The sequence below is a fragment of the Haemaphysalis longicornis genome, unplaced genomic scaffold (genome assembly GCF_048455015.1).
Source record: "Haemaphysalis longicornis isolate Haplotype H1 unplaced genomic scaffold, Haemaphysalis longicornis Haplotype H1 scaffold_2, whole genome shotgun sequence".
Lineage (NCBI taxonomy): Eukaryota > Metazoa > Arthropoda > Arachnida > Ixodida > Ixodidae > Haemaphysalis > Haemaphysalis longicornis.
The window spans coordinates 263,158,959-263,184,882 of record NW_027526295.1 but is presented as its reverse complement, the minus strand read 5'-3'; the positions used below and the strand labels follow the sequence as shown (position 1 = coordinate 263,184,882).

The 25,924-nt window shown below is 47.3% G+C and overlaps 1 protein-coding gene across 2 annotated transcripts; it reads right to left on the bottom strand.

Annotated features, from left to right (window-relative positions):
* Positions 1-492: 492 nt before the first annotated feature.
* LOC144170580 (uncharacterized) lies at positions 493-23,054 on the bottom strand. Of its 2 annotated transcripts, none has more exons than XM_077700466.1 (15): positions 22,317-23,054; positions 19,230-19,333; positions 19,039-19,137; positions 18,076-18,174; positions 17,214-17,318; positions 15,102-15,200; positions 13,779-13,877; positions 13,111-13,209; positions 12,855-12,953; positions 11,476-11,574; positions 11,038-11,136; positions 10,281-10,409; positions 8,742-8,991; positions 6,824-6,952; positions 493-6,678 (listed from the first exon to the last, which is right to left on the bottom strand). In XM_077700466.1, exons 1-15 carry the CDS (start codon positions 22,429-22,431, stop codon positions 6,590-6,592), a joined length of 1,713 nt encoding a protein of 570 aa, XP_077556592.1. In that variant the 5' UTR covers positions 22,432-23,054; the 3' UTR covers positions 493-6,589. The 2 variants fall into 2 exon arrangements, with proteins under 2 accessions (XP_077556592.1, XP_077556591.1); XM_077700465.1 differs by lacking the exon at positions 22,317-23,054 and adding an exon at positions 22,093-22,304.
* Positions 23,055-25,924: the final 2,870 nt, after the last annotated feature.

Genomic DNA, 25,924 nt, shown 5'->3' with positions numbered 1-25,924 from the left:
AAAAATGCAGGTTGTAGTCATATCCACTGGAGTTGGCCTCGCCTCCATTTGGTGGTGCCACTTCCATCTTAAGAACAGCATCGACAAACGTCTGCCAATAAAAGGGGTAAGAAAATGCAGGTAGTAAGACTGTCTGTGGCTGACCCGCAGCATAATGAGAGCCCTTCGTCTGCAACATCACTGCTGGGGCCGAATCTTACTGGGCGTCAGAAGGCATCCGGAAGGGCACCGGAAGATATCTGGCGGGGTCGATTTCCCATGAGGTCTATGCGACGTCATCGAATTACAGGCAAAACTTATTCGCGTGACGCTCATGGGAATCGCGCGAGACCCCGCGGGAAATCAACCCCGCCAGATATCTTCCGGCGCCCTTCTGGATGCCTTCCGGCACCCAGTAGGATTCGGCCCTTGGTGCACAAATGTCAGATTCAAGGTGTCTACTAAACAGAAAAAAACTGGAATTCCGAGGGAAAGAAAAACAAAATTTCAAAGGAATTTTCACATTTTATGATACATTAGAGACTTGGCCTGAAAAATTATGCAGTCTTATTATGCAGCCTGAAATTATGCAGCCTGAAAAGTTATACATTTGGAGGCTTGCATTCTGCAGCTTGTGAACTGTGATGACCATTGCCAGTCTTCATTCTCATGTGGGCACTGCCAACATGTATGGCCAATACTCTCCTCTTGGCACTTGCAGTATTTGCTTGCATACAGAATGCATTTTACCCATCTGGAACTGACAAGAAAATATTTTTTGCAGTAAATATTTTGTTCAGTTTACTGTTTTTTCAACGCAATATCAGCCTTGTACGTGGCCTTTGGTAGGCTGCATTAGTAAGCTTCGCTCTGTTGTCAATGGCGTGTCTGGAAGATGCCGCAGCCATTACAGACATGAAAACCGCTGCATAAAAAATAATCTAGTAAATTTTTTGTTCTCCTTTTTACTGTGCCCGAAAGCGTCAGAGCCAATATAACAACAGCTGCGAGTTTGCCTTGATACTCCTGCAACCCCTGTGCAACTGAAAGTCTGGCAGAAAGAAACGCATAGGTTCATCCTGTTGACTGCTGTTAGCCCAAGAGTAGGGGTGTGCGAATATCAATTTTTTTAATTTCGAAGCGAATTCGAATAATAAAAACAAAGTTCGAATCGAATCGAATATTTTTCGAATACGAATACTTATTGTTTTTTGTAAAATTAAAGTTTTCACCATCTAGAGACACAAAAACTGCAACTTTATTGCACAACAAATCACACAAAGTAAAATTAGGAATTACACAATACCATTGCACTCAACAGGTTAAGGTCTGCTCTCACTTAAATGTTAACATGGAGAGAGGTTAACTGCTCGACATGTTCGGGGAGCAGTGACAACCTCCTGCTCGTCACGACTCCACCAGATACCGAAAGTAGCCGCTCACTTGAGACATTAGTGGCTGGCATGCCCGAGCCCGCGCACATTGCCGTGCGCTGATACAGTAAAATCTCGATGATACTAATCTTGCGGGACCGCGAAAAATATTCGTATCATCTGAAATTCGTATGAACCAACACAGACCAAAAAATTCAGCGCTGAAAAAAGTTTTTGTTTATTTCTTCTCTTACTTTCGCGTGAAGAAATTCGTGATTTTTTCTGCTTTTTTTAACCCCCATGTCGCAAAGCAGTCCCAGTATTTCTTTCTCTATGGCAGTCCTTTCTGGAGCACGTAAAGCTCCGCGCTCGTCTCCTCACTCGCTGTGCCCAAGCTCGCTACACGCCGCAACAGTCAAGCATGAACCGCATGGTGCGTTTTTGCACGCGATTCGCTCGCCTCCGCTCTTCGAGCGCTGTATTTTCACGCCCGCATCGACGATTTCGCGCCCGCGGTAGCGCCTACCTCGGTCAGAAAATGACGCACGACGGGCGCGGCAGAATGGAGGAGCCTGACTACTTGCGATGAGATCGAGACAGCCGGCTTGGCTCCGCCGGAGACGGTTAGGCTTAGCACCCCGGCAAATATTTCACGGGCGCTTTCCAGCGGCGCGGGTGATGTTTTATAGTACCGTTTTCGCATGAATTATCAGCTCCTTTACCGCACAAGCAACTTCGTGTCTCCCTTGAGCCGCATTTTAAAGAGCGGTTAGAAACGGTCGCTCGAGCGCCCGCGCCACTTCGCGGCTGGAGCCGACGCCATGTTGACGCCGCCGGCCGCGCCGCGCGCACCGTGGGTACAGTGGCTGTACCGTGGGGGTGGTTTCCCGGCGGTGTCAGCGCGCGTTGGGCGTGCGCAGAGCGTTTTCGCGAGCAGAAAACACCGATACAGTCTGCGAAGCTGAGACACGCTCTGAATGTTTTTTTTTTTTTTTTTTAATTTTGGGTGGTTCGAATATTTCGAACCATAAAAGTGTCATTCGAATCGAATCGAATACCAAAAAATTCGAATCGAATATTCGAAGTTTCGAATATTCGCACACCCCTACCCAAGAGTCCTCAACTTGATAGCGCCACTGGCTTGGAGGCATAAATTGATTCCTTGGTGCTTTCACTTAGGTTGGTTGCAACCTTTAGTATGGCCACTAGCAGTAATTCTAGCTGTACGCTGCGACTATCAATGTGAGTAAAGTACATCTTCATCATGTAGCTTTGCTGTAAATGTACGACTTCGTTTAGTGTGGTGCAACTCTCATTCTGCACAGCAAGATAAGTTTCAGGACAAACCAAATCAACGGGCTAGGATTAAGCTTTAGAAGATCATATGGGGGAAATTTGCAGCAGTCTTGACGAACAGAACCTGAAGAGCCCAGTCAGACTCTCTTCAAGGCAAAGGAAAACCTTAATTCATGTTAAAATGGGGCTGGACCTTTCCTAAACAGAAGGTTGCTGTATGGTTTTCTTTTCTTTTTCCCAAATTCCGTTTCCCTAAACCATGTTGTTTTGGCTCATTTAATTAAGGCAAAATAAAAAGCAATGTGAGCCCACTCCAACAATATGTGGTTGTCTGAGACGGAAATGAGTGGCAGGAAAGGTATTGTTTTTAGCATACCGCCATCTTTAATTACAAACGATGTGAGAAAGTCGTAAATGAGAATTTTCCTAGTATGTACACACAGGTTTACATATATCCTGACATGAGAAAGCTTAGTATAGCAACAACAAAGAAACATCGCAGTCAAGGTTTCCAGCTCGGAATTGAACACACCACGTGATGCAACAGCGTTAAAATGCACATAAACTGGCAAGAAAACAAAAAAGCCTCCACGGTTGATACGAATAAAATCTGCAGAAGGCAAGGTTTGCACAAGGTTAGAACAAGTCGAACCGGTCTTCGCAATCGACAGCCTAACGTGACGCACATTTCCGGTAAATGCACACAAAAATAGGAAGTGGGGCGCATGCTTCAACACCGATTCATGACCCGAGACGCCACGAAAAGGAATGCACATGCAGAGAGACTAAACCGCGGCAAGGGCCCCAACCTCGCGTGAACAACCCTCGGTGGAGCCTTGTTGGCCCGGTGAAAGAGGGCCGCGAACGTCAACATTTTTGCAGCTTGCAAGCATGCCTGCTGCCTTTCAGCAGCCGTGATTGTCGTTGTTGAACACTTCGTACAGCCTGCTCCAAAGGAAGACAGCGACACTGTGGCACACAAACGCTTGGCAACAGCAAAAGGTGAACACACACGACACTCCCGTTGCGGTAATAAGCGATGCCTTTCCAGTCGAGGGAAGGCTACGAGTCAACAGAACACCGGGTAACAGCAACACCTGTGCTCTGCCCATTCATTTCTGCATGCCATGGCATGACGTGATGAACAGAGCACAAAGATACGGCTCTGATATAAGTTAAGGCAAGCAGGAACCTGCCTGACTGCCTCGAACTGTGCCTTAAATGAACGCCAATGGCACATCCCATCCTGTTAGCAGCTCCACCACCGGATCTGCTCCAAACAAATTCTTTAGCTGCAAGGAGGGGTTGAGGGGGCGGTAATTTATGAAGAGGGCTGACCAACAGTACAGCACATGCTGGTGGGCTTCAAGCATTTTCCCAAAACAGCACTATGTTGGAGGATCAGGAAACATGCAATGCTTCCACGTGTAACGGGCGTGAAGAAAAACTTGTCAGGACCTTCAGAAAGCCACGGTCGATTGGAGCAGCATTTGCGAACAGATACTCAAGTCTGCACTCCTTGTCGTGCAAGATGTCAACACTTCACTGAAGTACCACTGGCTTGATCCAGGTTCAGGTACAATGAGTGAAGGTGGTAACATCGTACGTTTCCCTTGCATGGCTCTTGTAAAGTGGACTGAGCTGTAGAATGTGCCCTGTGAAGCCAAATATGTAGAAGCTAGAATATGAACTATAATCCGCAGCATATTTGAATTTGTGAGCTGTAGTTAACAAGGTAGACGTCCTGCTTTTTTTAAGTGTATCCACCTTTTCGTCAATACACTACATGTTCCAAATTCAACTTGTTAGCGACGTTGGAAAAAAAAAAAGAAAGTGGTGTGTGTGTGTGTGTGTAGGGGGGGGGGGTATCAATTGCTGCTCTCCAAACAACTTGCCTTATTATACATGCCAAAATTCAGTATTTATAAAATAGTATCACATCCATTAACATACTGGCTATCAAATATAAAATTTATCATATCCACTGGTTTATGACTTACTCCAGTTATAAAATTACATAATAAAACAGGATTTAGCCCACTGTAAGTTGGTAACGTGAAAACAAACATTGCGCGTGCTCCTGCAGAATGTGCTGGCAACTGTGCTTAGCCCTCCAACACAGTGCACCTTGAAGCCTGACTGCAGCCATGGCACGTAATCCGACTTCCACATGAGCTAAATTTTTTTACGCAAGAACCCGAGACTGCAAATCCCAAGTCACAGTCTCTTGCTCAAATAAAACACAGAAGTACCATAAAATATAATCAGATGCACCTTAGATGGATCAAGGATTCAGATTCCAGGATGCAGGCACACGCCCCAACTGACATAATTGAAGAAAGGCCTACTGGAAGTTTCACTTCCAGAGCTTGCAAGCCTTCAAAAGGACATGTGAAGCATTTGAAACATTGGGTTAGGTAGGAGAAAGTGGAGGAAAAGAAGGACAAGGCATATTAACACCCCAAGAGGTGCTGACACTTGGAAACATTCGAGACGACCACTCCCTTGTTCCAGCACCCGACAGCCATCCACTTGCGTTCATGGCAGCATACATGAGTACTACTTCAGAATCAAGAACCTTTGCGCCCACACGACGCAAAAATGATGCTGTTTCTGCTCACTTGTATGTCGTTCAGCATCAAAAAAGAGCAGGGAGGATTAGGTTACAAGGTCAGAGTAAAAGAAAATTAATCTCCAAAAGAGACGGTATAATGCTGATGATATGCCTTTGACAATGCAAATTACTGACCTCTTCGGTACATAAGTTCCAGCTATCACAGATAATGCCACACTAGACTTGATAAAAAAAAAAAGGCAAAAGAGGCCGGACATGCTTCATTACATTATATTTCCACAAGGCAGATACAAAGCAAGCGAGAAATAGAAATTCCATGCTGATGGCACTAGGCCACTCTTTACTGAGGGCAGGCATCCTGCAATCATTGGCGCAACCGGTAATGTGCATCAAACAGCATTGTAGTCAAGGCTCAGTGATGTGGAAATGAGAGTAGTGAGGTTATCTTTTAGGGCTGGCATTCAGCCATTCAGCACCCAGTGTTGGGCTGTGTCTTATTTACTTCTCGTGTCCTTGTCAATTTTACTCTGTGTTTTGAGATGTTAAATGCTACAATTTTTAAAGGTTAGTGCTTGGTGTATTATGAAATGCATACTAAAAAAGTCAGACTTTCAGGCACCATTATGTTTTGCTTTTATTTTTTTTTTTTCCTGTAGCCTATAACATTTTTGGTAAAAAAATGCATCTGACCCACATTGTGGAATAGCCTTATGCTATTGCATAACTCTTTTTCCTGACATGATTTATATTAAATTTTTAAACACCGCTATCCATATGTTCCTAAGTGCTATTTTAAGAGCAGCTGAATCACCTCGAAGGGATCGCCTGCCATTTTTGCCCATATGAATAATGTGCACATTTTTACCCAGGTGGCTGAGAGCAATGAAACAAGCCAGCATTGTTATGTTTGTCGTTGATGGATCAATGAGCCACTTTTGCCCTCTTTGAAGCATGAACGAAAACCCTCGGTTGTGTGGCATCAGTAACATCAGTGACATGAAGGCCAGCAGAGAAAACTGCCTTGCAACCCATGGCTTCCAGCAAGAGTGAGCAGGGAGACCGGGCCTCTCGAGGCAGGCCTTCACAGGTCGCAGTGTCGCACGCTGCGGCCAGGGACGCGCCGCTTCGCCCCACGAGGCTGCAGCACTGGGCCAGGCCCTCCAACAACGGCGCTCCCCCACCCCCACCCCCCGGGGCCGGCACACATGATCGAGCCGGAACAGCAGCAGCAGCGGAGCGTAGTCTTGCCCTCCCTCGCCGAGTGGCCGCGTGTGCACGCAGAGGCACGTTTGTCGACAGAGCGCGAGAGGAACACAGGCGGTGTTGCAGGCACTTGGTTGGTCAGCAGCAGCGGGGCTGGGGCCCCTCACAGCAGACAGCACATGTGGCACAGCCGGCTGGGGCTGAACCGCCGGGGCCCGTACGCATTCTCCTCCGCTTTCTTCCGGATTTTCTCTGCACGTAGCGGAAAGAAACCGCCGCCCAGCACAATTGTCACTCTGGCGTGCATTTATCAGCCTGCCGCTTCTGGCAGGGGGCACAGTCCCAGGGTGGAACAGCTGTGAAAAGACTGCAGGAAGTCGGAGCAAGGTGGGCTCACCTGCCACGTCTCTCTTGTCGATAGCCACCAGTGCCTCAAAGAGGTCCTTGAGGGGGTTCGTGTCGGGTGGAAGGCCGTGCAGCCAGATGAGCAGCATCCGATAGCCGTGCTCCTTGTAGCTGGACTTGCCTGCAGGTCACAGCCCACACTGCAGTCACAGCAGCACCTGACAAACTCCGGCTGGACGTAGATTTCGCATCGCGTCTCTCGCAGCACTTCTATTACGCTCAACTATTACCAAATTAATATAAAAATGGGAACAGAGCCCAAGATGCACCTTTTATGGTACTCCCATACAACAGGGCATTTTTCAGCATACTGAGGGAGAACCCAGTCTATCCAATGTTTGTTTTTTCAGACAAAGCAAACTGTCAGATATGAGGCACTTAGCTGCTCACATTTTGCAGCGATGTGAAATTCACAGAGTAAGCTAGAAAAGGTGTTCCTTTTGTGTGCATGGGGATGCAAAGTTGAAGTTTCAGCAGAAGAAAATCTGACGGTGCTTGCCTTGCATAGTGAATGCACTGTAATATGCATTGATTTTGGGGGGTGAAAAGTTTTTTCACTACACAAATAAATATGGTACACTGCACACGACTTTCTTTTCTCTGCACGTTGAGTATTTCACGAATTAGAGTAAAATGTAAGTTCTGGAATATTTTGCAGGTATTAAGTTTTGTGACTCGGATGATATGACCCCAAAAAATCCTCATTTCTATCGACATCTACTAATGCTGGTGTTCATAACACTCTTGGTCTTCCAACAAACGAAGTGCACTACAATGAGCCACTTTTAGTTGAGTTGAGTCATCTACCCTTCCTCATGTTAGAAAAAAAGGTGGTGCTACCGGGTGCACCATTAGTGAAAACTACGTATGCTCTGTGCAGCAGAGTTGGATTCCTCAGACGTTAAGTGCAGACCTGTAGATTATACAAGTGCATTCTTTATTTTTTAAATGAACCGGTTGCTAGGTGCACCCACCCTTGTACTCAATTCGTTAGTGCAAGAATCGCAGCCAGGCCGGCAGCTTGCAGTGATGGGACACTGACGCACGCCAGAGGGGGGCCCCTCTCCTCACCGGTGTACTCCATTCATGGCCGCTCACCAGTAACCTCAAAAATGTAGTAGACAATTCCATTAGGTAAGCTTTCGTGAAACACAACGATTGTTACATATTGTGGAGGAGTGATGCGAAGCGGATATATCTAGTTCTCCTCGAGCCTCTTCGAAGCACCCACGGCCTAACGTGCGAGTACCGATTTCCCAGAAGTCGCCTAACTTTGCCCTCACTGTGACGCAAATATTTCAGCAAGCCAGTATTGAGGAGTACCGACAAGTGGCCCAACGACACGCCCGCGGCTGAAGCGCTTTCTAAGACGCAAGTTATACCTCATATTCAATTCCATTAGGTAAGCTTTCGTGAAACACTTCAATGTAAACGATTTTTACATATTGTGGAGGAGTGATGCGAAGCGGATATATCTAGTTCTCCTCGAGCCTTATCGAAGCACCCACGGCCTAACGTGCGAGTACCGATTTCCCAGAAGTCGCCTAACTTTGCCCTCACTGTGACGCAAATATTTCAGCAAGCCAGTATTGAGGAGTAGCGACAAGTGGCCCAACGACACGCCCGCGGCTGAAGCGCTTTCTAAGACGCAAGTTCTAACGTGCGAGTACCGACCTCCCAGAAGTCGCCCAACCCTTGCCCCCACTGCGACGCAAATACTTCAGCAAGCCAGCACCGAGGAGCAGCGACAGGCGGCCGAACGACACGCCCGCGGCCAAAGCGCCCTCCAAGACGCAAGCAACTCACTTCTCACTTCTTCTAAGACGCAAGTTACATTAGAAGAAGTGAGAAGTGAGAAGCTTGCAGTGATGGGACACTGACGCACGCCAGAGGGGGGCCCCTCTCCTCACCGGTGTACTGGTGCTCGATGGCCTTGATGTGCTCGGGGGTGAACCCCCAGTGGCGAGCCAGGTGCTTCCAGTCGCTGGGCGCCAGCAGCTCCTTGGCCAGGGTCCAGGCGAGCCGCTGCATCTGCCGCTGCTGCTGCTCCCAGCGCTCTGCGCCACCGGCCCCGCCCTCCTCCTCCGGGTGGCTCTCACTCGTCGCCACGCTCTCCTCCTTGATGTCCACCAGGCTGTTGCAGAACTGCCGGCTGCCCGGCTGCGCCACACAGCACACGGCGGGCCAAGCTCTCGGGCAGCACCTCTCTCCTACAACTCACGGCAGGCAACAGTTTGAATGGCGTGAAATACGTCCGTCTCAAAATGCAATACCACACCCTGCGAAGCACCAGTTTCCTCCGTGATCCCCCGCAGCGTACTAGTGCACTGGTTGCACAGTGTAGATCAACCCATCCAAGCAACACCTACTTTGGCCAAAGCCAGCCTTACAGACACCAGGTACTGACATCTGGCCTAAAATATAAATTTTGTTGCACAGGGCTCACTTGCTGTCTGACTAAATCGTATGTTAGACCTCACCGTTTCATTTTTGTCCTTCAAACAACAAAGCACCACACTGTTTTCGAGCCACATTCCTGTTTCACATTTACAGCTGTGTGTAGCGGGTGCATTAGTCCTCCTTATGCCTGCTTCCTGGCCAGTCCCCCACGTGGGTGGCGCAACCAAGAGCTTAAACAGCTCCGCTGTTAATGAATGCACATAAGCAGAGCGGGCAACTTAAATAGGCTGCTGCTGCTGCTGATGATCATGAACACAGGATAATGCAAAGCATTATTCTGTGGACCAGACCACAGGGTAATGTTCAGGTTCATTCTGTGGACCGCACCACGGTATAGTTGGTCCTTGTTCATCTAAAGCACCCTAAAAGATACCAATCCACACTTATTTACATAACTAATTTACATAACATAACAGGTTACAGAAAAAAATTCACTTGGAAAAAAAAAACACTTTATAACTGCTGGGACTCAAACCCAAGGCGTTAGCGCCAAAATTTAACTCTATTACTGAGCCATGGAAGCCGACGAGCAGAGGGCCCTTATAGAAGTAGTAGCTCAGAATAGAACGTAACCCTGTCGTCTGGACCACAGAATAAAACTGAACATTATTCTGTGGTCTGGTCCACAGAATAGGCAGTGTGAACAGGGGACGTATTATGGCCTATTGCTGGCCATTCCCCCACGTGGGTACGTGCACTTAGCATTTTTTGGAATTTTTTTCTCTTCAATGACAGCGCAACCAAGAACTTCAAAAAGCTTTGCTGTTAAAACTTACTATGCCATAAAACAAACACAGAGAAGCTATCCTGCATAAGTAGATGTGCTCTAAACAGGAAGCCGTCACAGCCGTGCACCATCGCACACAGCATGCCAGATTCACCATTGAAAATGTCAGCAAGTTTACACAGGGAGGCTCCCACCGGCAACTCTATCGGTGCACGTTTCTTCGTAGAGAGCGCTTGCTTCCTGGTCTGTGCAGCAGGCTCACCTGCAGTGTTGTAACCGACTGTTCCTTGGCTTTGTTCCTGTGCTTGATCTCGCGCTCAGCCGTGATGAGCATGTCCACTATCGCCGTGTAGCTGCCTCGCGCTGCAATGTACAGCGCTGTCCGTCCGCCCTGGGAAGTAATATAGCAGTGCACTGGGTCCCTGCTCAAAGTTTCATTTATGGCAAGGTAGAACCCTGTTCACTCTCGAGTCATTAGGCTACAGGTTAAGACTATAAATTGCTCTAATATACAAACTTGCGGCAGCAGCAAATCGCGACACACAACACACACGTATGCAAGCACACAATAGTAAACTCTGACTATTGATAACATTAGACATAATTTTACGTTGTCGCAGCTCTGATAAACTGTTTTTTATGTGTCCATTTATGTACTGACCAAAAGAATTTAGGAGGGGCAGGAGAGGGGGGATACATATGGATTTCAGGCTGAGCCGCTAAATGGCAACATCCGCAAGAAAAAAAGTTAAACTCCAGCTTGGTGGCAACTCTAGTCATAGGCTCTTTCTGGCTGAATGAACGAGTGTAAAATTGTCAGCATTTTTTACCAGGCTCTAAAACATTGTAATTACAGATATTTCACCATCCTTGCTTTCTAGAAAGTTACGTGTTTTGCCTTGGCATAAATCAATTTTAGCCAGGCTTTTTGATTGTGAAAGCCTGGGCTTCCTTCAGTTGGGATGCATTACGAGGATGCCTTGTGTTGATGAGGCAAACGGCAGTTCTTGCACACTCACCTTTTCGGGGAGGAACAGGTCTGCCCCGTGGCTAACCAACACCTGAACCACCTCCGTGAACCCAAGTTCAGCTGCTATGTGCAGGGGCGTTTGTAGACGCTGCCAAAACACGCACAGCACTTGTAAGAACATGAGGTAACAAGACTTGCTTCCGAGCTAGTTGGTTCATCTTGAACAATCAAACTCACAAAGGCAAAGGCAGACACGGAGCAATACGGGATGCCTGTACATGCCGTTTTGTGTCTCCCTTTGTCTCTGTCTTTCAGTGTTGCAACTCTTACGCACAAGGTAGATCAGAGACAACACGGGTGCCGCACACTAAGCATCGTTCAGCTTCACATTACTCTCGTTTTGTGTTGGCAGCTGTAAATAAATTACTGATCATGCAACTCGCCACGGTTGTGGCTCGGCCCCAATAGCAGCAGAGGGCGCACTCACATTGTTGGTGGCGTTCACGAGGGCCCCTTTCTTCACCAGCAGGTCGGCCATGTCTGCGTGACAGCCAAGCACGGCCAGGTGCAGCGGCATGTTCCCATGCTGGCAGGAAGGACAGAGGGAGAGCAACAGGTCAGCAGGCCACAACCACAGCACAACAGAAGGAGTCTAGCACTGGCGACGAATAGGCAGGCCCAGGGAAAGGGCTCATGCATGCACAAAATCCCATTCAATCCCATATGTCACCTTTCCACTAACGAGCAGTTGTAAAAAACAGCAATACACAGACATGCGCTCTTACCGCGGAATACTATGTATGCATGCCCCAAGCAGTGACAATGAAATATCGTCATCACTGATTGACGATAAGAGGTCAAAATGTGTGTGTGCATATGCCATTGTGCATCATCGCTGTCATGGTGGTTCATCGTTATCGTGAACCCACCCCCATCGCTAAATGGTACAGAATGAGCAGGACTGACGAGTTCAGAAGAAGGGGGTGCCGAAAGAGGTACCTGCTCCTAGCTAGCCTTAAGGTGGTGAAGTTTCAATGTGGTGCACAAACGTGTATACACTACACTGAAACCTTATCTTACACTGTTAAACTGCAAGCATCTATTTTTTTTTCTTTTCTTTTTTTTTTTTAGCTGTGTATCCTTTGGGAGCAGGTATCCATCCGCCTGATCTTGTGTGAGCATGAGTGCACTCGTTACCTTCCATTATTCGGACAACAGAAACCAGAGTATCAACATGGTACCACCGATGTCCTCTCATCATTCTCATCAATTCATTCGAAAGGAGAAGTTAGCCCTTAATTTCATGGTGATGGCCATTATTAGATGACATAACTGTTTTTAGGACTGCTCCTACCAATGCGGCCACTTCATTAACAGCATGATATCTGGCCAACGTGGCTACTTGTTAGCATGCCATTCTCGAAATAATTGACAATGGTCAACATAGGCAAAAAAAAAATACGTAATATAACACTGCAGGGCAGTGATTTCCGAGGATGATCTCCAACCTCTTCCTTTTCCCACCGGGCACACAATAAAGTTGTTCTCTCTCTGTCTATGGGTCGGCATAATGGTCAACACTTGTGAAAAAAAATGGCCAATGTAATGTGTTGTCCCATAGTATCCAGAACAACATTTGGATATAGCTTGGCACAGGCTGCAAGACTGCTGTCACTGAGCTTGCATTGCCACAGAAGGTTGCAGTAATTCTATACAGATTTAAGCAGCCAATGAACATAGACCACACTGTCTAAGAGTGGTCACGTGTGGCACAGCAATTTCTGGCAAGCGTTTTCCCCATCGTGCACACGCTAATTCAGCATTCCGATGTGCTCTTTAAAATAATGAGAGGAAGGCTGCACCCACCTTGTCCTTGGAAGTGAGTGAGGCCTTGAACTGCAACAGGGTCTCCACTACACCTAGGTGACCCAAAGAGGCTGCAATGTGCAGTGCTGTTCGTGCCTTCTGCAAGGAAACACAATGTGGGGGGGACTTGCATTAGCACACAGGGCCACATACAGATGATGATGACTGGGACAGCAAAAGGTAAACACTGGCCCACTTGTAAAAAGCAGCAACCGTGCTCCATTCGCACAAAGTAGCAGCAGCACGTTTTACTCACGGCATCAGTAACAGAGGCATCGGCACCATGCTGCAAAAGGATCTCCACAGCCAACTGATGACCATTTTGTGCAGCCAGGTGCAAAGGGGTGCTCCTCTCCTGTAGAAGGTAAGACAGAAACCACTTTGAGATGATTGTCTACGAAATCCAAAGCATTTATGTTTTTGCAGATGATTTCATTAGCAGTGGAATCCTGCACACCTCATCCTGCCTACCACCAGCCATTCCTGCACATACCCCAATTAGGAATTTCATTGTGTAGATACGAAAATGAGGCACTCACTGCATGCACTGCACCCTGTACTTCCAAAGAAAAACTAAACTGGGAGAAAAGAGGAAACAACGCAAAAAATAAATTATAGAAAGAAAAACACAAGAATCGGATAAAGGTTTTGAAATTATAATGACAAACACTGGTGGTTAGTACAAGTACATGCATTAAAGTATACCAGAAACAGAAAAAAAGAGCAACAAGAGTTCCATACATGCCAAAATGGCAATGCCACATTAGGTGAGCATATTTTCTTTCCAGTACTTCAACATCGAACACTACACACAGCAATATGTGTTGCCAGAAAAGAAATTACAGGCCGGTGGCATTCGATATGCCTGCAATGCAGCGGCAGCTGGTCAGGAGTTGGCCCGCTAGGCGGAGTGTGGTGACTCACGTAGTTTGGGTCATCCAGGTCCATCTTGCTGCGCAGTAGTCGCATGACCACCAGGTGGTGGCCTCGCTGGGAAGCATGGTGCAGCGCTGTGCAGCCAGACTGACAGACACAACACACACACACACATGGGAAACATTACGCTTGAGTGACACTGAGGCAGTACTGCCCATTACCACCTACAGAACACCCAAAGGAAGGTCGGGGGCTTGATAAGTAAAATGGAAAGGCCTACAAATGGTACTATGTGATGCAAAGAAACGCTTTCTAGTCCCCCCTGTGGAAGCAGACAACTTGCTAGGAAGTAGCAAGTGCACGCAAGGCCACCCTACACTCTGCTCACTGGTTTTGCGCAGTCCTGCCACAGCAATCAATACGAGATGCAAACAGTCTCTCAACTAGAAACAAGAATGGCAAATGTGCTTTTGGGAATTGTTTGCATGCCATCCATGCCACACACAAAAACTGTGTGTTACTGCCTCTTGCACTGAGGCTGCACTAATTTACGTATTTGGTGCTGTTTAATGTGGCTCATGACTGCTGCACAAAAACTTCTTGGTGACGGCACAAACATATCCCCGCAGGAACATTCACACTTTTGAATGGGTGAGGGTTGATGTGCTGGCACACTGTGCAGAGTTAGTGAAAGAGGGTGTAAACCCACTGTTGATATTCATTTTAGCTATAACTCCCACTCAACTTCCACATGCAGCAAGTGTAATGTAATAAGGTGTCTGTGAGAGAATGTTATACAGTACTAGTACTGTTGACACTATGCATAGCAACACCCATTGGAATCATAATTTGCCACACTAATATATCTAGCTTTTCAATGTACACAAACACCATAGGCATCCAATAAATAAGTGAGAAATTGTGATTACTTCATTATAACCTACACCTACACTTAAACCTCACTGACACTGCTAAAACTGGTCTTTACAGTGCCAGCATCAACAGAAAAAAGAATGACCTATAACATACAGTCACTCAAACAACAACCGTAGCTTTTAATTAATGTAGCCTCCTGTTTATAATTGCCACATAAAACAAAGTGTCAAGATGCAAAATAAGGATAAAACAAGTTTACCTTTGAACAAACCAAGTGGTGTGGCTACATCTTTGTACTTTGTATCTAAAACAAAGGCCAAAAAGAGCAAAACAATAAAACTAAGTACGAAACTCAAACCAAGGAATAAATGAGAAGGGCAAATGTATGCATAAATGAAGCACACAGCAGCAGAAAGAAGAGAGCACTCTGTAGGGCTAGGATGCCTGGTGTCTTTGGAGGGCACACGGTGCTCCATCCTGCAGCAAGACACGCACCTTGTCCTTGATGTTGGGGTCTGCCTTGTACTGCAGCAGCTTCTCCACAATCTCCATGCAGTTGTTGATGGCCGCAATGTGCAGAGCAGTCTGCCCATTCTGTGGGCAGTGAAGGCAATCACAAACACACTCACAATAGTCCCTCGGTGGCCACACCTCTTCCCTCGAGCTGGTCGCCCTCATTTCCCACTCAAAATGCTAATTCACGCCATGACTGCTATAGTGGCCTGTGCATTTTCACAGAGGCTCACATAGGCACGTAGAGTCTGAATTAGAGCACTGCACGGGCCCGGGCCGGCCCGAAAGCCCGGGCCCGACCCGGCCCGCGGGCGAAGTCGAATATTGGCGGGCCCGGGCCGGGCTCGGGCTCGACGCCGTGGGCCCGGGCCGGGCTCGGGCTTGAATTCATAGGCACGGCCGTTAATAGGCCCGACGTGAAGTGTAGAAAAGAGCATCAAAATGAATATTCTTGGTTTATTTTTACGCGCTTCTTGCTGTTAGTTGTACGCATTATTTTAAAAACGTGTTTTGCTAGGTCTGTTGCACCACTATACTGCAATTTTAATGACATTTCTTGTACAGCATCAAGATTTTCTATTTTGTTGTATAACATACCAAAGATACGAGAGACATCAAAGGTGATGTCTCTCGTGTAAGAATAGGAGCTATTATTACGGCGATATGGCGTGAACTGCATACGGTGCAAGCTAAACTATGTGGACTTTTAAACCCTTATTTTTTGCGTTTCAGTTCATGACGTGCTTGTAAAGCCTAGATGCTCCGTCTGATCGCCCGGAATATAATAAACAAACTTTCTTTAGCGTCAAAGACCGGGCCTGGTCACACACGCGCGGGCCCTCCCTAGGCCAAAAAATAAATTACCGGGCCGGGCCGGGCCCGGGCTTAAGATGGCGGGCCCGGGCCGGGCTCGGGCCAGGCTCACTTATGAATGCCCGGGCCCGGACCGGCCTCGGGCTAGGTGTTACGGGCCCGGGTCGGGCTCGGGCTTCGCGAAGCGGGCTCGGACCGGGCTCGGGCCTTAAAATCAGGCCCGTGCAGTGCTTTAGTCTGAATTGGTGTGCCGAAACGTCGTCACAAAACTCTGGCTGCTTCGGATCAAATTATAAACTTGCAATACAAAACTGCTGCAGGCTCTGATAAAACAGAATAGTTTCTAAAATGGAAAAAGCGCACTGAAGTTTGTTTGGTCTGAAAATATGACTCCTCCGTAAGACAGCACTACAGCAAATGAAACTACAGTTAATACTAATCTAACGAAGTCATCGCCAATGACTTCATTACATCGAGAACTTCGTAACATCAGGACTGCCATTTTACAAGCAGTCGAGTCCATTAATTTGATGTCTAAAAGGAGGCGCATCAGCTACCATGACATTGGAATTGCAGTGGCCGTGGCGCTCAGCAGCCAATAATTTAGCAATGTGCTAAAAGTTTGCGGTAAAAATAATAGGTCAGCCGGGGTTTGCCCTGAATTTGCTGCAGCCCAGCAGACACAGCGCTTTTTGTTGCACCACTCCCCCGCTGAGTGAAATGTTGTTGGCTCTCACATCGTTGAACTACGTAAACAGGGCTTCCAACGACTTCTTGTGCGGGGTGGTCTTGAGGATTTCTTTTTTTTTCAACGCAATTCCAGACGAAGTGGCATAAATGATGGAGTCCTCCCCCATCAAGACTGGAAAGCGTGCTGGCTGGGATGCCATAGACTGTGGCCATGAGACTGCCAAGCATATCTCGTACAGCTCCGTAAAAACTAAACTAGATGCGTTGTTTGTTTGTTTTTCTGATGGGTGCCATATTCTTCATAGGTTTCTGACAAAACAAATTCGAAATTGCTTCTTTTTTTTAAATGAATCTGTTTGTCAAATACTTTGTTAAATCGTGTTCATGAAAGCATTGAGCCGTACAGGCACCTGTGGGGAAATCCGAATTGGTTCGTTAGATCGGGAAATTTGTAAGACTGGGTTTCGTTAGACCCAGTTCTGACTGCACTAATTTATGAAACAGATTTAAATGGCTCTGGTCCCATTTAACGAGACTCCGCAGTACAAAGTAAAAAGCCACATTCACAGGTGACAAAAAGCTCGTGCTCACCTTGTCAATGGCATTAACCTTGATGGTCTCAGTGGAGTCGAGCATGAAAGCCAGGACTTCGTGGTGATTATTCTGGGCAGCGCAGTGCAGCGTGGTCTGTCCCTGCTGCAGGTTGGAAAGGAGCAGGAAAGAAACTTGGGCACTGCACTACACTCGCTGCACCACCGCAGCACACAGGGCCGAGCATGCACTAAATGCCAACACGTACAGACTGCATGCCCTCTTGAATGAGGCGTACGTGGGACATGCATGCGGGATTCTTTTATGCAAGCCTTACCACTAGCCTGGTGTAAGTCCCTACAAACATTGGCGGATACAGAGGGAGGGGTGGGGGGGTGTCCGCATGTCCTGACCCCCCCTCAATTTGGGAATTTGTACCACCTAGAAGATGACCCCTCAGGTCGTAGAAAAAGTCTAGTTGAATATTTTTTCTATTTCTTGTATTTGTGGTTTTAAACATTTCAGTGAATAAAAAAAGACTACTATCCTCATCCTCCTCTTTATCATCATCATCATCACTGGTAGAAGCTGACTCCCCCCTCAGAAAAAAATCCTGGATCCGCCCCTGCTTACAATCCATTTCTATGAGCCTACACTCACTATCTCTGTTGGAAAAATACGACACTTGCTCAATTCAACATTAAAGTGGCGTACAGGCTCTATAGCTTAATTAAGACAGACTAAAATACTATTTTCTGTTTTGAAGTGGCGTGATAAATGTCACCTGGCAAAAATAAAAACAGCAGCATTGCTTAATAGTGAATATGATATGAACAGGCACGTGCATTTATGCGTATACTGGGCCTTGTATCAGACACATAGAGCTGACACACTTATGAGTGAAGTCAGCCCCTGCACTTACCCTATTAACTGCACGACAGCTGGCTCCACTCTCCACCAGCAGCTGAACAGCTCCCCGGTGACCAAACCATGCTGCCATCAGCAATGGCCGCATGCCATACTGCGAGATTCCATCCCACACAGCATCACCAAAAGTTCCAAAGTTTACAAGAATAAACGCTTGCAGTGGGACAAAAATTAAGGAGCATTTGAAAGCTCCAAGACACCTGAAATGTACATGCAGTTTAGGCCCTAAGCAGTGTCACGTTAAATATGTTGTCTGTGTGCTTCCAACAAACGAAGCTGAAGACACGATCATGTTTTTCTACGGGAGGGCTCCTTCCCATCCTGGCATGCTAGCCTCAAGCCAGGGTAGATATCCCAGAAGAATAGTAATAAAAACTGCTTTACGCTTTAATGAAACTGACACTCTTAGTGTGAGAGAAGCATCAGATTTGGTTGTTTTTTTTACATATGAAAACATATTCCTAGCTCACTTCCAGGCTTTCAGAGGCAATGCGAAATGACGTGCCCTGCCACGCACATTTTGGTACAAAATTCAAACACACATTTCCAAGCGTGTGCTCCCTCTCTTGCAAGATGAGCTGTTTTTTTTAACAGGACTTTCTTGCCAATAGCACTTTCATTGAACTCAACTTGGGATCAATGCAATGCAAGCGATTTTACTGGCCTGTTAACACTCCATTTATCGAGCATCCACATATTTTTTAGGTACTTCTAATATCGCTTAGCAATTCTTGTCTTGGAGCACAATTCACACATGCAGTGGGGGGAAGGGACTATTTGTGTTATTTTGTGTTTTTCTTTCGTAGCCACACGCGCACTTGGCACTTCACCCCGTGTGAGCAGTATGCCTGATGCAGTTCCTTTAATACTTAAAGGCCTGCATGTTGCACTGAAGCAGACAGTGTGCAACTGCAGTGGCAGGTGATGATCGTGCTTAGGCAACCAGACTGCCACTGACCTTGTCCGTCACCTCCACGTCACATTTTGCCTGGATGAGGGCTGCCATGGCGTCAAGGTGGCCGTGCGCTGCTGCCCAATGCAGTGGCACCCTCTCCATCTGCGGAACACAGAAGAGAGGTTAGCAATCCGCTGACAAACCCACACGCCTGCTACCAGTGCCGAGCTCGGGGCCAGCTAGGTTGTGCTCACGTGCGTCCTTGCATTGACGTCCACTTTTGATTCAATGAGGTGCTTGAGCGTAGCAACATCGTTCTTGATTGCAGCCTCGTGGAGTAGCAGCTCATTTTTTATGCCTGCAGAAAAGATAAAATTGTTGTCAACTGCAATTTCAAGATACGGAAAACCAAGGAACCACTCATGAAGTCATGGGCATTCAAAAGTCTTTCCTTTCATAGAAAGTCTTAAAATGCATCTTTAAAGCTGGAAGAAGTAGCAACCAAATATGCGCGCCAAATAAACGTAGAATTTTTACAGCATACAGCACATTATTTTTTGATCCTGCACTAATGCTCATGATTCTAAAGTATCACTGACTGGGGCTAGAACTTCCCAAATCAGGCATAAAAACTGTGCCTTTTCTAAGATTTCAATCGAAAGCTTTCCGACATTTCTTAAAAAGTAAAAAAACACTTTTAGGACACTTCAGCACTTTTTGAGTTCCGTATGCATATGCATTAGTGTTCATTTTAATGCCACTGAGTGCTCCTTTGAGTTTTGCTGAGCGGTATTTGTGGCATACTGGTGTGGACAGCCACATTTGGCTCATAGCAGCAATGTAGATGCTTCAAGCTTCACAGTGGTACAGTACATACTGCCGTGCAGAGATTCCTGCGCAGAGTGGCTGCACAAAGTGTGCTATGGAACGCAAAGCAGCGAATGATTGGTTTATGAGCCATTTCACTGCTACAGACGCCATAGGAGAGGTTGGCCGACTACTCCATGCCCACTAAGAATGCTTTGAGGTGCCTACAAGCGGAAAAACGGAGGCGCCTTAAGGAATGCTCACATACCTGGAGTTGCACGGATAGAGTTGCATAGAAAGGTAAAAAAGAACTGCTACTGTAGATCACTGGTTAAGGCAATATACTAGACAAACGCCTGTGGGAAAGAGATCCCTGGCATGCAAAACCCCCAATTTGAACTTTGTTCCGTAAAGAAAAAATGAAAACATTCTCACTAAATAAAAAGTTTACAGCGTGAAAAAAAGAACAGAGGACATCGAGTGGGGACATGGACAAGCGCTGACAAGTGACGCGGAAAAGTGCTGACAAACCGCTCACTCGTTTGTGCTCAAACTTAAATTGGAGACAGAGGGAAACGACACGGTTATTTGCAAAGAACCCCTGCCTGGATGTATTGGCAAGATGCTGCCACTTGCCCCTATCTCGTCGTATATTCTTATTCTACTTATAACTACTGTTGCATAACAATATCACGTTGAGCTTAGCACTCACATTGAACCCCTACGCAAAGTTTATGCGTAAATATACAATCTGTTGAATATTTTTTAATCTACCGTAAAGTTCTAAAAGAACGCCCACCCAAAGTACACAGATATCAAGTGTGCAAAAGACTACAAAATAGTGGCAACACCGATAACCAAAACTGCAGAGACATCACGAAAAAATAAGAGATGGGCGAACTTTCAGGTTAAGTGCAGAAAGGAAAAATAAGTGACCACCTCAACACATGAATAAATTATTTGTGTTCATTTTGTTCACTCATCGGTGCTAAAGCCATCCATTTCAGGGGAAGGGTTGATCTTTGGGGTCTTTTAGTAAATTGAATATTTTCCCCCCTAAAGAGGGTGGGCGATGTTTTGGGGGGAGGGAGTTCTCTCAAAACTTTACGGTATATATATTTCTGCAAGTCCCTGAGTGTGAACTATGTCATTAAGTAGTGCAGAAAACACAGTTCTGTGGGAAAAAAAAGTACAAATGATTTTGTAGTTGGCAGCGATCAGGCGAAATTTCAGGGATTGTTCTGAGGTATTTTGCTCCATATAGTGATGCACTTGATGCTTATCCCATGCTGAATTCCTGTGCCTACTTGAAAAGTAAATTAGGTTTTAAAAAATAGAAATGAAAGAGATAAGCAAGATTCATAAGCCGCATCATGCTTGAAATAAGCACGTAAAGGGTTAGTGCTCCAGGTGAAAATGGGTTTTTTTCTAGCTGGATTATTGAAACAAGAAATTTCCTCTAGCTAGAAATACTCTAGCAAGAAATAGCAAAATTTCTAGTTAGAAATTCAGTGTCTAGTTTATTGCTACCTGGATTGAGATTTCCTTCCAGCTAGCATTTGTCAGTCCAGCCAGAAGAAAAAACCCGCAAGCTGGAAATAATCGTCTCTAGCTAGACTAAGAATTTTTCTAGTTAGAAGCTGTCAATTCCAGCTAGAATCTAATAACCGAATCAGAAATGAAGCCGGGAATTATGATTTCTTGCTAGAAATGCTCTTTCCGTTTTCACGGGGGGGCATGAGAACCAAGAAAATCCTTTAAACCGGTAAAAAAAAAGAGGAAAATGGGGAGTAAAATGCAGAAAAAAAGAGGCGCTGTTTAGAGCCTACCGTTAAAAATGCCTTCATTGAAGCGACACTGACCGCACAAGCGCCAAAGCAAACCGTGAATCCGAGTGTGGTGATGGGGTGGGTCAAATGAATACAATTCCATATCTCGCGCAGCACAGCGCGACCAGCGGGTTAATGGCGTTGTAGCACTTTCCTGCATAAAGCCAGTGCGACCTCAAAACAAAACAAAACAAAAAAATCAGCAAGTTGATAACGCCTTTTCTATGACCGTCAGGCTCAGACGCACAAGTTTCATGGCCCTCCAAAAAGAGCCGGGAAACGTGCACGCCCACTTCGCAGCAAAATCATTTCTGGAGACAGGCGCATTCTACGTTTAAAAAACTAGACCTAAATAGCAAATGGGACAAGAACAAATACTCATTCTGTGTCGGCTAACACCTCTCTCTCCCAGCAGACAGCAATTAGACGACAAAAAGAGCACCTCAGCACACTGGAACACGTTATCAACAAGTTGACTGACCGGAGTGCACGCACAAACACCCGCGATATTCGGTGCCAAATTGATCGCACAGTACCAGCCCCCTCAATAGAAAAGCCCCGCGTGCGTCCCCGTTTTCATCCTGGGAGAGCACGCGTGCCATGCACTGCGAAACGGCCCGCACGACAGCGCACGGAGACGCCAAGCGCCGTAGGGCAGCCGAAGAAGTACGCGCTAGGAGGCAACGAAGCACGTATCGAGCGCACCTCTCGAAGTGTGGCTGAAGTTCAGTGGCACTAAATCGGTTTCGGGCACCCTGCTGGAAGCAACGGATGTTCGCTTTGAGAGACGGCCAGAAACATCGGACGCGGAGGCGTCCATGCTGGGAGGAGCACCCTCGACGCAAGGCGTGGCTAGCGTTCTCTAGCTCAACCATTCACCATATCCACGCTTCGTTCATCCTTCGACGCAAGGAGGGAGCACAGCGGCCGAACCATGGGCCGAAATGACATTTACAACTGCGACCACTACGATGTAGTACCCGAACCCGCCGCCCCGAGCCCAGCCCGGTGCTATGCGGCGCTGTACGTCGTCCTATGAGCCAACCTCGAGGTGCTCGAGGTCAGCGCCCCAGCGTGACTGGCAGCGTCTTGCTGCGGCCGTATGACTGCACTGGCCGCAGCGAAAGAAGCGCGCTAGGCGGGGCTCCAATGACCACTCCATAGAGTTGCCAGCAGCATAGAGTTTCTCAATACTGTGAGGGACCCGCCGCAGGCGGCCCTAGAGTTCATTGTACCTTTAGCTCGGTGACCTTTAGGAGATCGTTTTACCCCTTGAGCTCTGGTTACTTATCTCAGCCTCAGAGTTTACTACACAGGAACGCCGGAACCGAGGGGGTTTTCAAGGGGATGTGGTTTCAGTCGGGTTTACGCAATGTTCCGTTCCGGCAAGTGCAACCAGTGTCTAGTCTAACGCGTGCCATACCGACGTAATATAAATAGCGATGTGAAAGTTCGTATGTATGCACAATAAACATTTAAATTCACCTGTGAAGGCACATTTCATCTCGTGTTTTACAGATTCCTATGAAAGAAGCATCAACCACATTTTTTACGTGAGGGCTCGGCTCCCTCTCCCCCCCCCCCCCCCTTTCCGAAATTTTTATCGATATATGTTTCGTTCTCTTCCTTTTGAGGAAACGTATACAAAATGTACCATCCTACTCCGCACTTGCGGAGTTGGATGGTCCATTCCTGTGGGGTGTGCAATAGGGCGGTTGCACTGTCAAGTCGGGCTTGCTCCCTTCGCTCACGAAATTTGGGCCAGTCCGTGAGCTCGCCCGGCCCAGAGTGATAGCGTATTCTTCTCCAAGTATTGCCATGGCTAGGATAGAATGGTCACTTCCGAGGTTTTCCCTGGCGTGGGAACACATAGCCGTGACTTCCCCGTAGTAGTGATGGTAAGATCAGGGCCCGACGCGTCTGTGGAGACGCTGCTACCCATGCGCGTGAGAGTATGCGCGTCCGACAGCAGGATGAAGTTATCCTCTTCAAGGATGGAATGCAAAGCGGTTCCTCTTTTGTTGGTGTAGCTGTATCCCCATAAAGAGTGTGCCACGCGTTAAAATCTCCAACGATGATGAGGGGATTAGATAATGCATTGCGTTTTGCTTGCTTGATGACGACAGAGGTTTGCATCTTGGCCTCTTGGACGGCAATATATGTTTAGTGAGTTAAGGCTCTGCGACACTTCAACTTTCCTCGGGACAATTTCCGTTAGTATTCCAATTTTTTCCGACTGCTGTATCGGATGCTGTATAGCTGTGATTCGTTTATTAGCGTGGCGAGAGAACTTGAGGGTCCGTATCAAGTCGGGAAACTTCGCCAGGGAGTTTCCTGGAGGGTAATCATATCTGGTGACTCCTGAGCCGTGGCAATGTACTGAGCCAATGAGTTGGCCTTGTTGTTGTAGCCCTGCAGTACGTTCCATTGCCATGTGGCGAGTTTTGACCCCTGCGTAGGAATGCGCCTATTCATGCATGTTGCCATCTTGATATCCTATGCCAGGTGTGATGGCAGCTGTTGTAGGGCTTGAGGTATCGGCGAGAGTGACGAGCAGTGGTTGTATTTCTGTACTTCTAATTTACCTAATCGTTGTGTAATTTGTTTTTTTAACATGACCATCATTTACGGTTTCGGAGATTTGGGTATTCTCTTTAGCCAGCGGGAATTCTATCGTGGTGGCGATTGGTAAGTTGATTCTAAAATGGGTGCACCGGGGTTGCTGATGCGGGGCGTTCGGGTTTTTTACGTTTCTCTGGCTTAGTGTTTGACCTTTGCCTAATTTCTGACTTGAGCGCGAGCAGCTCATTATCGAGTTGTGTTTTCCTTTAAGCTCCGCCATCTTGTCACGCTTTGGGGGATTGGGGAAAGCAGGAGGAGGGGTCTGAGCACGTGGACAGAGCATCTGAGCCCAGAACACCTGTACGTACTCCCGTCGCATCTTCTGTAGGTCTTCGCTTGGCGCTGGGTGTTCTCCTATGAGACCTGGAAATGAATCTCGTCTTGCCCCCGCACTCTGGAGAGCCCCCTGGACCTGGAGCGGGATCTTGACTCCCTGCGACCCTGTCTTGATCCGCGCTGCCTTTTCCTCCGGTCGACAGGTGGAAGAAACCATTGCGGGCATTCTCTGCTAGCCGCGACGTGGTCCCCGCTGCAGAGTGCACACTTGGGCCCGCAGTCGGGTCGAGCAGCCTGTTGTGTCTGCAGGCCTAAACGCTTGCAGTGGGCGTCTGTAAGCGTGGTAGGCTGAGGGCACTGCAGACGTCGTCTCTGTGATCTGTAGAATGGCACAAGTGTCAAAATGCTTGGGTCCGCTTGTAGAGGTAGCACCTCGTTTCAACTCCTCCGATGTACACGAAGAACGGGACTTTCTTTCCAGCGAATGTTATCAGCAAGGTGCCTGACTCGCCCAATCTTTCCTGCGCGTGAGAGGCTGATAGCCGGGAGCAGAAAGGACCGCCATTATTTGCTCCGTTGTGACGCCGATAGAGATGTTGTGAATGACCCCTTTGCATGAGCTGTCGGGTGATATACCGTAGGTGTTGGCCGGAAAAACGGTGCTTTCTATCTTCAGTTGTTTAATTTTACTAAGCGCTTTCGCCGCCGCTAAAAACGGAGAGCTCACGACGAGTATGTTTTGAGCTTCATTAATTCTGATCTTTAGGTCCGCTTCTCTCCTGGTAAGCTTTGCTTCATGAAAAATGTAGCTGAGAAGCGTGTACGGGCTGATTTTTCGCAGTGCTAGATTGCTGCGCGGGCGAATCGCCGTCTTGTAATCATTCTCCGGAAGTCGGGGTTGTTTTGGCATGTTTGAAAGTAGCATCGAGTTCCTGGTTGCCGTGATTGCCGCTTTGAGTGTACTTCGGCCTACCGCAGTCGTGGTCGGGTGCTGCTTCTTCCGTTGAGCTCGCCTGGTGACTTCTATCTATGGTGCAGTGACGTCTTCGTCGTCTTCTGCGGAGCAGGAAAATGCGTGCGAAGGTTGCTGCTGGTCGTCGTCTGCACCGTCAGGAAAGGGTGTTTGGCCAGGGACGGCGGACGACGAAGCCTCAGGGGCCAGGACGTACGGCGACGTCATCCATAGGCGAGGCTCAGCCCAGACGGTGTCCACCGCCTCAAAGGTTGAAAAGTCCGCAAACTGGTAAAAATTGAATTGGCCAAACGTGGGATACTGGCGCGATTTGGGTAACTTATGGAGCACCGACGGAACCACTACAAACTAAATTTTACCGATTTGGTTCACCGGCGACGCCTGATGTCGCTGCTGTTCACATCGACGGAAATCAATTAAGCCGCACGTGTTGAGAAGCATT

What these genes read in the sequence shown, in the direction of transcription:
- LOC144170580 (XM_077700465.1), bottom strand. Translation starts at nt 22,213, where the DNA reads ATGGCACGCGTGCTCTCCCAGGATGAAAACGGGGACGCACGCGGGGCT. An exon ending in ACGTGGAGGTGACGGACAAG is followed by an intron (nt 18,175 to 19,038) that starts GTCAGTGGCAGT and finishes GGAATCTCGCAG; the next exon opens with TATGGCATGCGGCCATTGCT. An exon ending in GCTGTCGTGCAGTTAATAGG is followed by an intron (nt 17,319 to 18,075) that starts GTAAGTGCAGGG and finishes TCCAACCTGCAG; the next exon opens with CAGGGACAGACCACGCTGCA.